This window comes from Lithobates pipiens, unplaced genomic scaffold, assembly GCF_037356315.1.
Source record: "Lithobates pipiens isolate NorthernLeopardFrog02 unplaced genomic scaffold, aLitPip1_a1.2 Scaffold_30, whole genome shotgun sequence".
NCBI lineage: Eukaryota > Metazoa > Chordata > Amphibia > Anura > Ranidae > Lithobates > Lithobates pipiens.
The window spans coordinates 125,453,367-125,468,999 of record NW_027507791.1 but is presented as its reverse complement, the minus strand read 5'-3'; the positions used below and the strand labels follow the sequence as shown (position 1 = coordinate 125,468,999).

Genomic DNA, 15,633 nt, shown 5'->3' with positions numbered 1-15,633 from the left:
TAGGCAAGAAACCAGGAAGAAATGTTAAACCAAAATTAAAAACAGAAGTAAATAATAAGTAAATATAATTTCCTAATGAAAGCAACATGAAGAATAAAAAGAATCAATGTTGATGTCGGTACAGTTCCCACTTTTAAGGGGTTTGGACACTGCAAATCAAGAAGCAAAGCCCCAAAGCTAGCATCAGAGGACACAGCTACATGCATCCTGTATAATTTAGTAAGGGCTGGACCCAAAGACCAGGTAGCTTCTTGCAAACCTTGTAGGCAGAAACCTGGCGCCAGAAGGTCCAAGAAGTGCACAGTGCCTTATTAGAGCAGTGAGAGGGAACAGAGGCACCCAATTCTGTGATCATGCCTGAAAAATAATTAAAAATGCTGTTTTGATATATTTACAATAAAAGCATGAGAAGCCATGCAAGGACCAGTAAAAATTATAAAGAGCTGGTCTTCCTAAACGCAGTCACAGGAATCAAGCAATGTCTGCACATGCTACATTCAAAAGCACATCTTCTTAAGATGAAGAACTACTAGACTAAAGCCGGCCATAGATGGTTTGAATCTCAGCCGGTTCAGCAATGCTGAATTTTTAAATGTGATTATTGAAAACAACCATTGTGTTCTCCCAGCAGGGACTGCTCCCTGTGCCTCCCTCCCTCCACAGGTAGAACACAATAGCTCGGTGGGAGATTCCCCTATCAACACAGAGTGTGCTGATGAGGGGAAAAAAAATAAAAAATAAAAATCATCAAGCAATTTTCTTTCCTGCAACCTGTACATAGAATAAAGCACTATAAACAGATTAAAGAGCAAGGTATATATGTGCATAGCACTACAATAAGCTGAACAAAATTGGAAAACACCCACCTTCTTGTCCTCTTTCACTTTAGGTGGCTTTTTCTTTGTTTTTCTTTCTTCCTGCTCCTGATCAGAAGTGATAGCTGGATTATCAATACCCCCTTTCCAAGTGTCTACTGGAGAAAGAAGAGGGTCTTCTTCACTTGGCCTGTGTTTTGGTTTCCGCTTTCTATCCTTTCCACTGATAGTAAGAGCTTCCTCATCACTGGCATCTGAATGGCTTCGTCGATAGGTATAGGATTTTGTCTTGCTGAATAGTGTCTTTGATCTGTATTTATATTTTGATGGCCTCCTTTCTCCCTGGCCCCGCAAAGGTCTGTCAGAGATACCATTTTCTTCATCTCCTTTTGCATTAGGGAATAAATGGGGCATTTTTAGAAGGTGATTTTGACTGTCATCAGGTACTGCGTAGATGTCATTAATAAAATCTTTGGATTTGAATATTGTGTCAACTGGCTCTGCGTAATTCTCAGATGAATCAGCATCTTCTGGGTGCACCAAAGGGAAGCGAGAAGTTTGCTTCTTTGGGTTTTTACTAATACCAGCTTCAATAGTTCTCACAAGATTTGGGTCTAGCCTATTTACCTTTGACTTGGGTCCAGCTGGCTTAGGTCTGATTGGGGGAGGCACTTTATGGCTGCGCTCATGATCATGGCAATTTAACGGCGTGCTGTGTGTGGGATACTCATTCCCTTCATTATCCAAATTACACTTTGGCAGCAGTTGCACATCATCCCCAATGGGACTGTAAGGAGGGGGGGCTTCCGAGTCATCCTCAGAATCTGGGTAGCAACTGTACGCTGGCGAATTTCCACGGGGTGAATGAAGAAACACATCTTCACTAGGCTGACTTTGCTCTCTACTGCTTTCTGCCAAATAGGAATTTTCAATAGATGTTTTCTTCTCCAAAACATCACTAAAGAATGGTGTGAAAACCTCTGTCTGCCGATGATACTGAGACAGTGAATATAAAGCTGTGAACTTTGCAGAAATTTCAGTGGCAATGTGCTCTCCTTCAGTCATCAATTCTTTAATTGCTTCATTCTCAAAGAAGTCTGCTTGGCTGTCTGTTACTGCTACTAGCTGAACAGGAATAGTGTCCTGAATTTCTGAAAGAAAAGCACGGAGCATTCCCATAGACGCTTTTCGTTTTGCTGAATAAATTAGAATGTACCCATGGACAAGTTCATCTTTTCGAATACCAATAGAAGAATGGTATGACAAAATGGTTATCTGTATCCTCCTCCGTTTTTCACCAATGATTTTATCAAGCATCAGAGAATTATTTTGTCCAGGCTGGGCAGCACTGCAAGTGCGGGACTCTAAAAAAGGGGAAAGAATAAGATCCACACTAAACGGATCCCCACACATGGCACACATTACAATTCTCAAGTCTGCTTCTGAAAGTTCTTTAATAGCTGGAACAGGACTTGCGATATCCGAATTGTGCTTAATAGATTCTAATACTCCCCTAAGAGCTTGTTTTATTTGAGCCTCATTAAATTTACGTGGGAATGTGCCAGCAGGTATATCCACAAAATGGCACTGCAGTTTATTTGCTAGCTGCTGTCCTTGATGTCTCAAGATTGGCAGATTTTTGCTGACAGTCTCTCTCTGGTTGGCTAAAATTAATGTGAACGGGAGGTTTGCAATATCTTTATCTCTTCTTGCCTGGGCCTCACATCTAATTTTGCCAATACAGTCACCTATAAAATTAAGTGACTCAATAGAGCTAAACACACAAAAACAGCCATGTGGCTTAAATCCAGAGGACCATAACTGGCTAAATAGATAGGGGGAGTTAGCATCCACGGCTCTCAAATCTAATTCATAAATTTTTCCATCTAGTGCAAACTCATCATCTGTTGACTGGGTCCTTATTTCATTGGCCATCTCTTGAGGCAGGCTGTCTTTCCCAAGAATTAGTAGGTTCACTTTATCAAGGTTGGTACCATCTTGATACATGTTCAGACGGCCAAGATTTGATTGTAAGAGACTGTTGGCGAGTATCTGTTCCACTTTAATGTCCATGCAGCTTTGGACACTAAGACAAGTTTCCTTTGTAGGGTGGTAAACGAATCCTATGTGTTTAAGAAGAAGAGATTCTCTGTCAGTTGCAAGCTTTTGCAAAGCTTTATATCTAGGTTCTTCCCCAAGGACTGCATTAATTTCCGACATTTTATCAGTGCTTGGTGTAGCATTAAGATCTAGGTCATAAAACAACTCAGAGTGCTCAAAAAGCATCTCTTGAAATTCTTCTTTGGCTTTTTCAATAATTTCCCGCTGATGCTTGCGATATACCACTATACGATCTGCCTCACTGATGAACTTGTAAGCTTCATCATCCAAAACAAAACACATAACCTCTTCCCATGGCTGACCAGGGGAAATAAACGGTATCTTTTCAAGTGTTTTTTTGAACTTCTCTTTCATTTCTACCCTCTTCTTCTCAGTAACCAAGTTTTGCACATGGCTTTGATAGACCTTTTCAACCTCTAGTGTACAGAGAAGATCAAATGGAACTCTTCTGTCATTTACATTGTCAATATGATCTGACTGGTCCCAGGGAGTCTTTTCCAGCATTACAAACCAAAGGCTGAAGTCAGGCCTCTTCTCTAGAAGCCGGAGAGCTTCTGCCCAGTTTAAATCTTCTATCTCCTCAAGTTTTGGCAGCAATGTATTGAGTGTTCTTGGTAGCGTTTTTAAGTATTCCTCCTTTCTTTTTCTAATGTGTTCCTGTTTTAGCTGTTCTATGTGCTTGGAGAATGTATTTTTAGCTTTCATTGTTCCCTCTAAATTAATGTAATTTTCATAATCTGAGTGGTTTTTTAATTTATTACTAACAGTTTTCCAAGTTGCATGGTAATCACGAACCGTTTGTACAATAAGCTTTTCAAATTTATCAGTAGCAGAAGCAACAATCTGTCTGTGTGTTTTAAATGCCTCCAGATAAGGGATTATCTTGGGTTTACCTCGAGTTTTGTCCAGCATTTGAATTAGTGCTGTGAAACAGGTCTCAACATTAATATTGTTTCTGGCCGATGTTTCTACAACAATTAGGTTTTTCTTGTTGGAGGCAAAACCCTGAACTTCTCTCAGATAGTGGTCGACACACTCATCGCATTTTGTTGCTGCAATGATAATAGGCTTCTTTGCTTTTACTACTTGAGCATAGAGGTTATTAACAAACTTTAACTGATCATCAAATTTACGATTGCATCCTTGGCTAACGTCAATGCATAGAACAAAGCCATCTATAGTTAGCTTTCCTTCTGGCATTTGCTTTTGCTCAAAGTCCTGCTCCAGGCCAAGCTGGTCTGTGCAAATATACATTAGTTTCTCAGCCGACTGAATCTTTGAAGCTGCTGCCCTCTTTATGTAGGGCTGAAGATTTGTACTTCGATGCGGAAGGAAAGTCTGATCATCTATGAACTCTGTCTGTTCAATAATGTGATGTTTGCAATCAACCCCATCTTCACCTATCTGTGTTACGTCACCCCAATACAAAAAGTGGTCATTGTTGACAACACGTCCTCCAAAATCAATTGTGCTAAGAACAGAGGTGTGTTCATGATAATATTCATCAGCCTTTGGGTGGACATATCTGTTACATAAGCACGACTTCCCAACTCCGCAGTTTCCTTTATCCTTCTCAGTTCCAGACAATCCTATCACACTAATAGTATATGATGGTGGACGCGGCTCCTTATTCTTTGCCATTATCACTCCCCTCTCATCCTTCTGAGTACATTTAGACAGGTAGGCATACGTCTCATTCTCAACTTTCAAATTAGGCCTTTATATATGGTCAAAGACAGAGGTAAGGTTTTGCTGCATTTTTCATGTTCTCCATCGAACCCAAGTATCCTCAAACATGACCGCAAATGGCACATCTGGAAAAGAAAAAGCAAATAAATGGGTCATATTTTGGTTTAAAAAAAAAAAAATTAAATTTTTCATAAATTGGACAATAATATTTTAAAACAAGTACAGCTGAAATAATGGAAAGCGCTTAGCAGCATTTACACCTAGATGTCCAAGACAAGGTGCTTTTAAAAGGTTATAAATAACAGTAGCATGAAACAAAGTTTAATTTTCTTATACGACAAATATTGCTGCAAAGCTTTTCTGTTAATTTTTTTGCCGAGACGCACAAGTGGAACAAATAAAGGCTAAATGAGAAAAACTGAATAAAGCTGAAGGCATGACAAACCAAGTTATTGTAAGCTACAGTAAAACCTTGGATTGCAAGCACAATTTGTTCCGTAAACATGCTTGTAATGCAAAGCACTTGTATAGCAAAGCAAATTTCCCTATAAGAAATAATGGAAACTCGGATGATTCGTTCCACAACCATTTATTCATAGGTCTTTCAGTTTATAGCCCCATATAAAGAGATAATATGGCTATAAACTGAACCAGGTTGTGTAACCATAAAATGCCCATCCACAAAGGGGATTAGAAGAAAAATTCAGCAGGAGCTACAGAGTATAAAAGAGAAGAGCCACCTCTAAGTGTAGCAATATGGTGCTACACTATGCTATGGTGTAGAAAGAGTGCTTTCACACTGGAGCGGTGTGCTTGCAGGACAGTAAAGTTCTGCAAGCAGCATCTTTGCAGCGCTGTAGGAGCGGTGTATACACCGCTCCTAAAGCGACCCTGCCCATCGAAATCAATGGGCAGTGCCGCTGCAGCGGAGCTTTGCGGGCAGTTTTAATCCCTTTTTCGGCTGCTAGCGGGGGTAAAACAGATTGCCACCTTCCTGAGGCCTCAAAAGAAAACTGGTCTGCAAACTTTTGATTAATATCAACAGATCTAAGGAACCTATTTTATCTCTCATAAAAGCTAAAATATAAAATATTAGCACCAGAGAGCTGAAAAGAATTCCTTTTGATCGTACACGTGATGGGTACATTTAACTATTTTTAGCATATGCGGAAACCTAAAGAACCACACAAATTCATTATATGGCACCCGATTGTGGCAGGCAGGGATTGGTACTGTTGCGATCAGACTGATGAGCTGGTATTGGAAATCCTATCCATGACCCAGCAATCAGCGCTATTCTAGGCCAATTCGAGCTTGGTTATTTCAGAACACAAAACATCCTGTGGGCTGAGACAGCAACATCCCCCAGGGTTGACTGGCCAAGGGCTAAAGTCCAACCCACATCCATATTTCAATGAATTGGGTAGCCTGAGATATGGACATCATTCTTTCACAAAGCCAGTTCGAAACTGGGGAGTTCCCACATGTTCCAGTATGCTTCTACTAATGGATAGACTTCGGTAACGTTTATTTCTGTTTTTATCCCTTTTTATTTTCATAGCAAATTGCCAATTTGTGTGTCTTCCTGTATTTTTTTTGTATCTTGTTTGGTAAATCCTCTCTTTGTATATCTTTTATGTACTGCCCATTTGCAGGATATTAAATGATAAAATTAATAAGTGACCTCTGTGTTCTAAGCTAGGACTCATTTATGGAGAGGTGGTTGTATGTTAGTGCCCAAGTACTCGGTCTAAGTTACATGCCAATCGGTATGTGATTGCTCTGCGTGTTGGCAGATTGCATGCAGTTTGTAGGCTAACAGATCTGCCAGATGGAGACCCGTGTGCGTGGTGGCCCAGCAGAACAGTCTGCGGACAAACTGTTGGGTGGCTGCAGGGTATTGTTTATTGCGTCTCTGGTTTGTGGGTACAGTGGGAAAGCGTGATTAACAACAGGGATCAGGCTTGCAGGATAGCTTGAGGAACCCTAGAAGCTTGTGCTAATTGCTAGACTGCTCCCCAACCCTTAGAGTGCACCAGATTGTATGGAAGATTCGTATCTGCCTGTGTGGTCAGCTAGCTGGATTGGAGTCTCCCTCTAGTGGTGGTCAAAGGTAGTGCAGGCTGTGAAAGCATCACAGCCAGTCTTGCATACTCAGTATAAAGTTCCCCCTTAGTTCCTCATATACCCGTCACGGAAAGCACGTTGTGGTTAGCTAGTCGCCATGGGTGTGCGTAATCGTGACACTGATGACCAAAGCTGAACTGTATTTTAAAGATGGGGTTTTAATAATGCTTTATACAGGGGTTGTCCTTGCTTTCAGGGTCAGTTCCACACCCTACAAATCCGCTACTGATGTGAAAGGAGCCAAGGATGGGAGACTTAGTAACAGACAGAAATGAAAAGTTTTTCTGAAAGGAGAAATGGATTTTTCTTTTACTATACATTAAGTGCTGGTTCACACAGGTGTGATTTTTGATGCGTCTTGAGTCGCACAAAATTGCATAACAAGGAAAATCACATATTCAAGGGTGTCCATTCGCATCAATGCGACTCTGCAGTGCGGTCTTGGTGCGACTTACAAATCAACATGGCCCCAGAGAATATGCAAAAAAAAAAATGCAGCCAAGTTAGAGTTACACAACAAAATTGCACTGAAAATCTCAGGAGAAAAAAAACAAAAAAAAAAACACTTGTCGCAGTAGTGTGAACAGAGAAGACATCAGTTTAATGCAGGCATGTCCAAAGTCCGGCCCGTATTCTGGTTTAATACGGCCCCCCTGGTAATTTGGATATAAATATATCTTTTGTGGCCTGCAACGGATAGCTCCTTCAGCTACAGAGGCAGCAGACGGAGGTGTACACAAGCCATGGTCACGATGCTTTGCAGCAAGAATTACAGTATACCCTGCTGCTTTCCGCGGGCCCAGTTATGCTTTGTTAATGGAGGGTTTAAGGGGTTAAAGCAGGTGGAGAGGAGCAAAACAAAACACCCTCTCACCACCTATTAAAATCCCTTTGGAGAGCAATCTGAACAGGTTCATAGATCAAAGCAAAGAATGAACTCTAAGCCATGAATTCTAAAGCCTCATACACACGATAGGACTTTGTACAAACTTTCCCTTGGATTTTTGTACAAAGGGCGTCGGCCCTGAACTTGTATTGCATACACACAGCAGGACTTTTTCAGCCAACTTTCACCAAATCATGTGGTTTTTCTGCTCTTTACCGCCACCTTTGGTCAACTTCTGTATTGTTGTCTGATCTTTTGCATTGGTTCTGAGCATGCCTATTTGTACTTTGTACAAAAGTCCTATGGTTTTCTGTACACACGATCAGACTTTGCTCCATCGGACTTTTGTTGCCAGAAAGTTTGTCCGTTCGCACAGCCAACAAAAGTCCGATGAAAACCGAGAAAAAAGTTTGTCCGATGGAGCGTACACACGGTCGGATGTTGCTCCAAAACAGCTAATTTGCATGTTTGTTGTCAAAAAGTCTGATCGTGTGTATGGGCCTTAAGAATGACTTTCATAAGCATGGTCTCTGCTTGGAAAGTGAATCTTCCAACTGACCAACAGAAAGAAGCAGGGAATGTCTAACCAAAAACTGTACTAGTTGGCACCAAAACAAGAGGGGAGGCAGAGGAACATACCAAACACAACAAAGACCAGCTGCTGTGGCAGTACACTCCCCACCTGGCATCTTTAGATACCCCTATACTACGATTAGGCAATACATTGCAACAATCAACATCAAATCCATAAATGTAAATTAAGCTGTCCGCTGGACCTGAAAGGCAAAAAACACGACACCTACAGTAAGCCTATATGGATAGCATACAGTGTTCTAATCATGGAACATGACCTCTGGTGGCATCCATTCACTTCCCTTTAAATTCTTGAATTCATAAGGACTGGTGCAGACAGATGTAAAAGTGTCTCTCGTGTGTACTAAAGTGGTGCAGCGAATTCATGTACCCATCTAGAACTTGTAGTCAAATTTGAAGCTGCAAAATGTTTTGAATGCACATGGGACACTTTCACAAAATATCTGTCAGTTTCACTCTCTGTATGCCAAAAGCAGCTCCACTTTTGTCAGATATAAATGATCAGTATTTTATTTAGAATTTGGCACATTCATTGCAGCACATGGTAAAAGTGCCACATTTTAGAACTACTTGATTTTGATACAGCAGTCACTGTCATAAGCAAAAACTGACGCTTATGCTGCATGAATTTGGCATAATACATTAACAAGAGGGATTAATGCCAGAAAAGTGGCAGCTATTCTGAATTTCTCTTTAATGGCTTATGGCAAAAGATGAAGTCTACCCTTAGGAGACTTAGATTCCAGCCTAATAAATTGCAGAACATGTTCGGTGCAAGAGACTCCAATGGGTTTTTCTATTGCGCTAAACTGCAGTTTAGGTCAAGAAGCAGTTGCAGAAGTGTAGAATAAATGTCCCTGGAGGTCTCATCACAATTTTCTAAGTGTAAGGACAATACAGTTTTACTTGTTAGGTGTATATTTTAGGCTCCATGCACACTGAAGCTGATAAACTGCAGTTTATTGGCGTTTGGGCGTTTTTTGTAAAAGCCCATAAACTCCACTCTATGTTAGCCTATGTGTCCATGCACACATGGACGTTTTTCAGCTTTAATGAGCAGTGGAGTTTATGGGCTTTTTTCTGAACGCCAGAAATTCGCGTTCAAAGTGCCGTTTTTCAGCGGCAAAAAACGACAAACGCTCATTAACGCTCATTAACGCTCGTTCATTAGTGTTCGGCATTCTATTTTTCAATGCATTGTGGGATTTTTGGAGTGTCCTCTGTGTATTTTTATAAAAAACGCCCATTAACGCTAACGCTGTAAAACGCTCATTAACGCTAGTATAAAACGCTGTTAAAAGCAGGTTTTTCAACCAGCGTTTTCTGCCAGCAATCTGGCATCCAGAAATAGCTTTTTTGAGCTTCAGTGTGCATGGAGCCTTAGAGAGAACAGGACTAGCCTGGGGTTGCAGCAGATCTTTTGTGTGAAACTAACATCTACTGTTGTAGATTGTTTCAGAGGCACTAGTTACAGTTCATGAACATCAGTAGTTGTGCAGGATCTTGGCATCTGTATATTCCATTTCTGCTGTTGAAGGTTCAGTCTTGCTGCTGTCAGTAGTAGTTTGAGGTGTTTAACTAACTATATAGCAAGAAGTTTTGTAATCACAGTTGGTATTTGCTTTGAGTTCCCATAGCATGAGTTTTGAAGAATGAAAATAAGTGTACACACTAGAGCTGCATGATTCAGGCTAAAATGAGAATTACAATTTTTTTTGCTTAGAATAAAAATCCCGATTGCGGTGTAACATCTTTCACATAATACAAAAAAAAAAAAAAAAAAAAAAAAAAAAAAAAAAAGGTTAAACTTCACAGTTTTTTTTTTTTTTATTCATTAAAAGGAGAAGTCCAGCCCAAGCTCGTTTAGCTGGGCTTCTCCTATGGGTCACAGGACTGCAATTCGTTTTTGCACTCCTGTGACCCATTTACAGCAGTGCACGGTCTGAAGTCCGCTCCCTGCTGACGTCACAGGAATAAATCTAGGCACCGCGTCATCATGACAATGAAGCCTGGATTTGCCAGGTGCCTGGACTGATGCCTATCTCAGCAGGCCACTGAGAGCCTGAGACAGCTGCTCAGTCAGCAACTCTCTGCTCGGGGAGGTGAGAATACAGATCCATCGGAGGTGTTCAATCGCTCCATTCTCAGTGCAGAAACGCCAGGGGACAGATGCTGCATCCACCTAGGCAAGTATGATGGGTAAAACACACAACACTTATCTTTTAACCAACCGACATCCGCGCTATGGCCGAATGACAGCCACAGCATGCATGTGAATTCCCAGGAGGCCGTCTTAAAAGACAGCCTCCCCCCCAAGAGCGCGATGTGCTCACCGAGTCACAGGTGATCACTGATCTGAGCAAGGGGTTGGTCCCGGCCCCTTACCATGTGATCAGCTGTCAGCCAATGACAGCTGATCACATGATGTAAACAAAAGCTCAGTGGTTGTTTTTTTTTCTCCTCATGCTGACAGTGGAGAAGAAAAAAAAAAGCCGATCACCAGCTTATCTTATCCTAAGAGGAAGAGGCAATTATGCCTCATTTATACCGTCCAACAGTGCCCAAAAGTACCACCTATCAATGCCCACCAATGGTGCCAATCAGTGCCACCTATAAGTGCTGCCTATCAGTGTAATCAGTGCCGCCTCATCAGCATACATCAATGACAGACAAAAATTACCCATTATAACATTTTAAAACAAAAAATGTTTAAAAATGCGGTCTTTTTAATAAAAATAAATAAATCGCACAGGCGATCAAATACCACCAAAAGAAAGCTCTATTTGGGGGGAGGAATGATAAAAATTTCATTTGGGTACAGTGTTGTATGACCACGCAATTGTCAAAGTGCAACAGCGCTGAAAGCTGAAAATTGGTCTGGATAGGAGGGGGGTTTAAGTGCCCAGTAAGCAAATGGTTAAAATGCATTTTTCCCCCCCCAAAAAAATTGGGTTTGAAAGACCGCTGCGCAAATACAGTGTGACATAAAAACATATTACGTTTGGGGTTCTAAGTAATTTTCTAGCAAAAAATACTGATTTTAACTTGTAAGCAACTAGGGGTGCAACGGATCGTCACCGCGGTCTCGGCCTTAGGAAAGGCCGCAGCTTTGGCCTAGTTCCGAAGCGGCGGCCATCTTGGTGCACCCGTCAGCCTTTACAATGTGATCGCTCCGTCAAATGATGGAGCGATCACTTGTAAACAAACCGGCGTCATGATGACGCCGGTTCCTCTCACCCCTCTGTGTACAGATCTGTACAGTGGAGGGGATCTGTAGTGCCCACAGCGCTACTCTGTGACAAGTTCAGTCACAGCCATCACTCCATACCCTGCCAATACTCGGGCGATGTATATTACAGTGGGGGCAATGTATATTAAAGTGGGGGCGATATGGTGGTGGAATTTTCACAAGTTTTTGCAAATCCAATTATTATTTGCTGATCCAAAAAATGATCCAATAGTTTTTTGATCCGTTGCACCCCTATAAACAACAAGTGTCAAAAAAGGTTTAGTCTGAGTGGTTAAGCTGTCCTCATTTACAGACAGAAGTTCATCCCTTTGCTGTAAAAGAACCAAAATGTTATAATCTCTCTCTTAAGCAATGTTGTGAGAAACTTGGCAGGCTGTCTGTTTTTTGATAGCCGTCAGCTTGAGCACAGAACTCTGCACTGAATTGAGGAAATGCTTTTTTTTAAGATCAGGAAGGGGGGGGGGGGGGGGAGTAGAATCGCAATCTCAATTCTTTAATGATTAATCATGCAGCTCTGGTACACATGGAGTGCAGATTCTCACTGGAGCAAGAATCATGAGCAACAACCAAACCTAGAGATTAGGCACCATTGTTAAAATCACCGAAAAGTCTTTGGTGCACTTTCTCGGACATCTCCTCCCAGCAGAAGCACGATTTTGGCATTAAGTAGTAGGATCTATAACCAGTTAAAGAGGAAGTAAACCCTGATGGGTTTTACTTCCTCTTTATGTCCCTGCAAATTTAAAGCATAATGGGCTACTATGAACTGCACAATAGCCCATTATGTGTCACTTACCTGAAAACGAAGCCTGCGATGTCACAGCTGTCCCCACTAGCAGCAAGAGTCCATCTTCACCCCTCCTCCTTCCGGGGCTGCGAACTCCGGCTCTATGACTGGCCCGGAGTCTCATGCGTGTGGGAGTCACCAGTCCCGGCACAATCTGCCCTTTCTAAAGTGCGCATGTGCTGTAGACATGGGCGCATGGCTTTACTGTAAATATCTCCTAAACCATAGAGATATGACACACATGATGTGAATTGTCTGGTGTAGAGAGGTCTATCAGGGAGATTTTTTAAAGGGGTTGTAAAGTCTCAAGGTTTTTCACCTTAATGCATTCTATGCATTATGGTGAAAAAACTTCTGTGCTGCAGCTACCCCCCTTTTTCTTACCTGAACCCGTTCATTCCAGCGACGAGCACAGTGGCTCCAGCCACCGTCTCTGTCCTCATAGGAAAGATTGATACCCACTGCTGTCAATTAAATCCAGTGACACAAGAGTGGGGGGGCCAGGGCCGAGTCCTTCGGTCTGTGTCAATGGACACAGAAGCGGGACTCGTGGGGGCACCAGATGAAGAAGAGGGGACAAGAGTGCCAGGGGACACCCCAGAAGAGAAGGATCACGGCTGCTCTGTGCAAATTCTTGCACAGAGCAGGTAAGTATAACATGTTTATTATAAAAAATACGAACAAACCTTTATAATCACTTTAAGTTCCTTTAATGCCTACAAATAAAATATTCTTCAGCAGAGGTAATTCTTCCAGTGTTTTCTACTGTGCCAGCACATGTGCGCAGTATGTAGTACAACACTTCTCTCTTTACATTAAACAGGATGAAGTGAACTCTGAAGTGGCAAGTAACTCAATGCTTTAATCATCTAAAAACAGCATACATCCTGACAGCTCTCTTTGGTTGCCCTTAACCTTCCTGGTGGTAATTTCAAGTGTGGCTGGTGGTTAATTTTCAGTACCAATAGCCGTAAACGAAGCCACACTCGGGATTACACTGTAGTGTTACTTACTTTGTCCCTGCGACCCCCGATGTCCTCCCACTGCTTTGTCCTCTGGCCGGTGGCAGTTTTTCTGTCAGATTAGATGACCCGCCATATCTTGTAACGGAAGTGACGTTCCGTCGCTGCCACCTTGCTACACCTCGCACTCGTCCACAGTACAGATACAGTGAGAAGGTGGCAAGCGGATGTCTTATTACACCCACCAGAGTTTTGCATTTGACACTTATTTGTAACAATAAACTGAGCTTATATGGCTGGTCTGACAGTACGTCAGATATGACAGGTTGTCTAAGCTGATGGAACACCGGCATCCATCATTTGGGTTATCTTCTCTGCAAGCGGCCGCGACCGCCGCAAAATTCAAAAAATAAAAAATAAAGTAAAAAACATGACACACACACACACACACACTACATTGTAATCTGTTAGGATTACATTACTGTATCAAACCATTTCACCTCAGGTTGTCCAGGGCCCTGCCTGCACTTTTACCGTTTTTTCTGCCTGGAAACTTGAGAATGTCTATGGCATGCAAAAAGCGTTCCTTAAGGTCAAAACCGGTTTTAGACCAGCTAGAAAACAGCGAGAGTGAATTAAAATCACTTCCAGAATTGAGTGATAGTAATTCGTTTGGACAAATGTCAGCGTTTTTTTGTTTTGTTTTTTGATTATAGTATTGAATTAAATTGTATTATATTATTTATAATATAATTTATGATTTTGTGTTTCAAACTTTATCATAACCGGGATGTCTACTAGACTCTTGTTTGGACAGGTTTAAGTGAGTTATTCCTAAGAATTACAGGCCTACAATACAAAAGAAAATTTCCATGGAAAACAATGTACTGCAATGACATTAAAAAATATAAATCAGACCACTAGGGAGGTTAAAGAAACACCTTGACCAAACACACTTTGGCACGGACAATCATTGAAGGTGACAGTTCATGGATCTCCCCATCATGATATAACGCCAATTCAAGATGTTCAGTAGATCTCCTGTTTAAATAAGTCCCAATACACTTCGTACACATTCACTGATGTTTGGCCGCTGCACACACAGGCCAATGTCGACCAGTTTCTACTGAACTGGCCGAACCCGCCCAATATAGCACATATCTGCAGTGTTTTCTTATCGCTCTCTCTCTCTCTCTCTCTCTCTCTCTAAAGCCCCAAATCCCAGGTCTTTCTTCTGCTCTGTTCTTCTGTTATCAGCATGAGAACTTCTGACAAGTTCTCTAACAACAGAGATAAAACCAGCCCGAAATCCTTCCTTCCTCTGCCTATATGGGGGGGCCGTTCCTCCACACAGTGTATGCCAAGAATTAACACCCAGTGCAGAACAGGAGGAAAAAAAAAAAAAAAAAAAAAAAAAATATCGAACACGATGTGCACTTTCTAAAGAATATAGCTGTCGACAGCAGTTTTGCATGTAAAACTTATGTAGGGAGATTTGTTTCATCTCTGTGCATCATCTGAGGCTGTTCACTTCACTGGGTATATCTGAGGGTTTACATCCAAGGCCGATATGGGACTAATATCACATTCTGAGCACTTAAAGTGGTTGTAAACCTTTGACATGGGGAAGGGGGGGGGGGGGGGAGCACATCCTTCTATACTTTGTACCGGTCTCTCTAAAGCTCCGAGTGTCATTTCTCTCTGCTGCCTGGGGGGTGAAGGGTTTACAGCCACTTTCAGTATAGCTTTGCAGTCTTTAGAAAAGCGTTACCAGTTGTGCAACATTGAAGCAAATGGCATGGTTCCTTAGAAAGTATTTGCTTTCTTTAACCACTTCCAGCCCAAGGATGTCATGTGACGTCCTGGACTTTGAGTGGGGATATCTGAATGATGCTTGCAGCTTCAAAGCCAAGTGCGCTTGTCTCGCTGCGCTGTCCTGCATAGCCAGGCAATCTTTTGGGAACTGTGATGTGTCCCAGAAGATAGCAGGGTGGAAGGGCCACCTAAGCGGGCCAAACGGAAGTGGGAGCTCGTCGGTAATCGTGATGCATCGCGGAATCGAATCGTGAGACCAGTGAAGATGCGCACCCCTAGTCAGAAGTTTGCTCTAATCTCTGCCTTGCAAGACGAAGGGCCTTTGTCTAGTTTGTAGATATTAGAAGCAGCATTAGGTCTCAACAGTCTGAAAACTGAGGGGCCAATCATCTCGTTTGCAAATCAAGTTATTGCATAGGTGTGATGCCGAGGTCCTGAAATACTGACTTCAAAAAAGTGTAAGTAAACCCCCCTTATCATTGTCAGCCAAGGAAGCTGCCATCTTAGCCCGTTTAATCCACAACGTCCATGATGCTACACGTGACCAGTTATGACACCAGCCATGATTTCCATTATGGTGAGTTTGT

At 42.0% G+C, this 15,633-nt stretch overlaps 1 protein-coding gene across 1 annotated transcript in view; it reads right to left on the bottom strand.

Moving 5' to 3' along the window:
- The window catches only part of ARHGAP5 (Rho GTPase activating protein 5), a 97,035-nt gene that overhangs the window by 61,599 nt on the left and 19,803 nt on the right, over positions 1-15,633 (bottom strand). The window contains exon 2 of the mRNA XM_077464821.1: positions 867-4,750. Within this exon, the coding sequence (XP_077320947.1) occupies positions 867-4,577 (3,711 nt within the window). The 5' untranslated portion in view covers positions 4,578-4,750. The remainder of the gene's footprint in view (positions 1-866; positions 4,751-15,633) is intronic.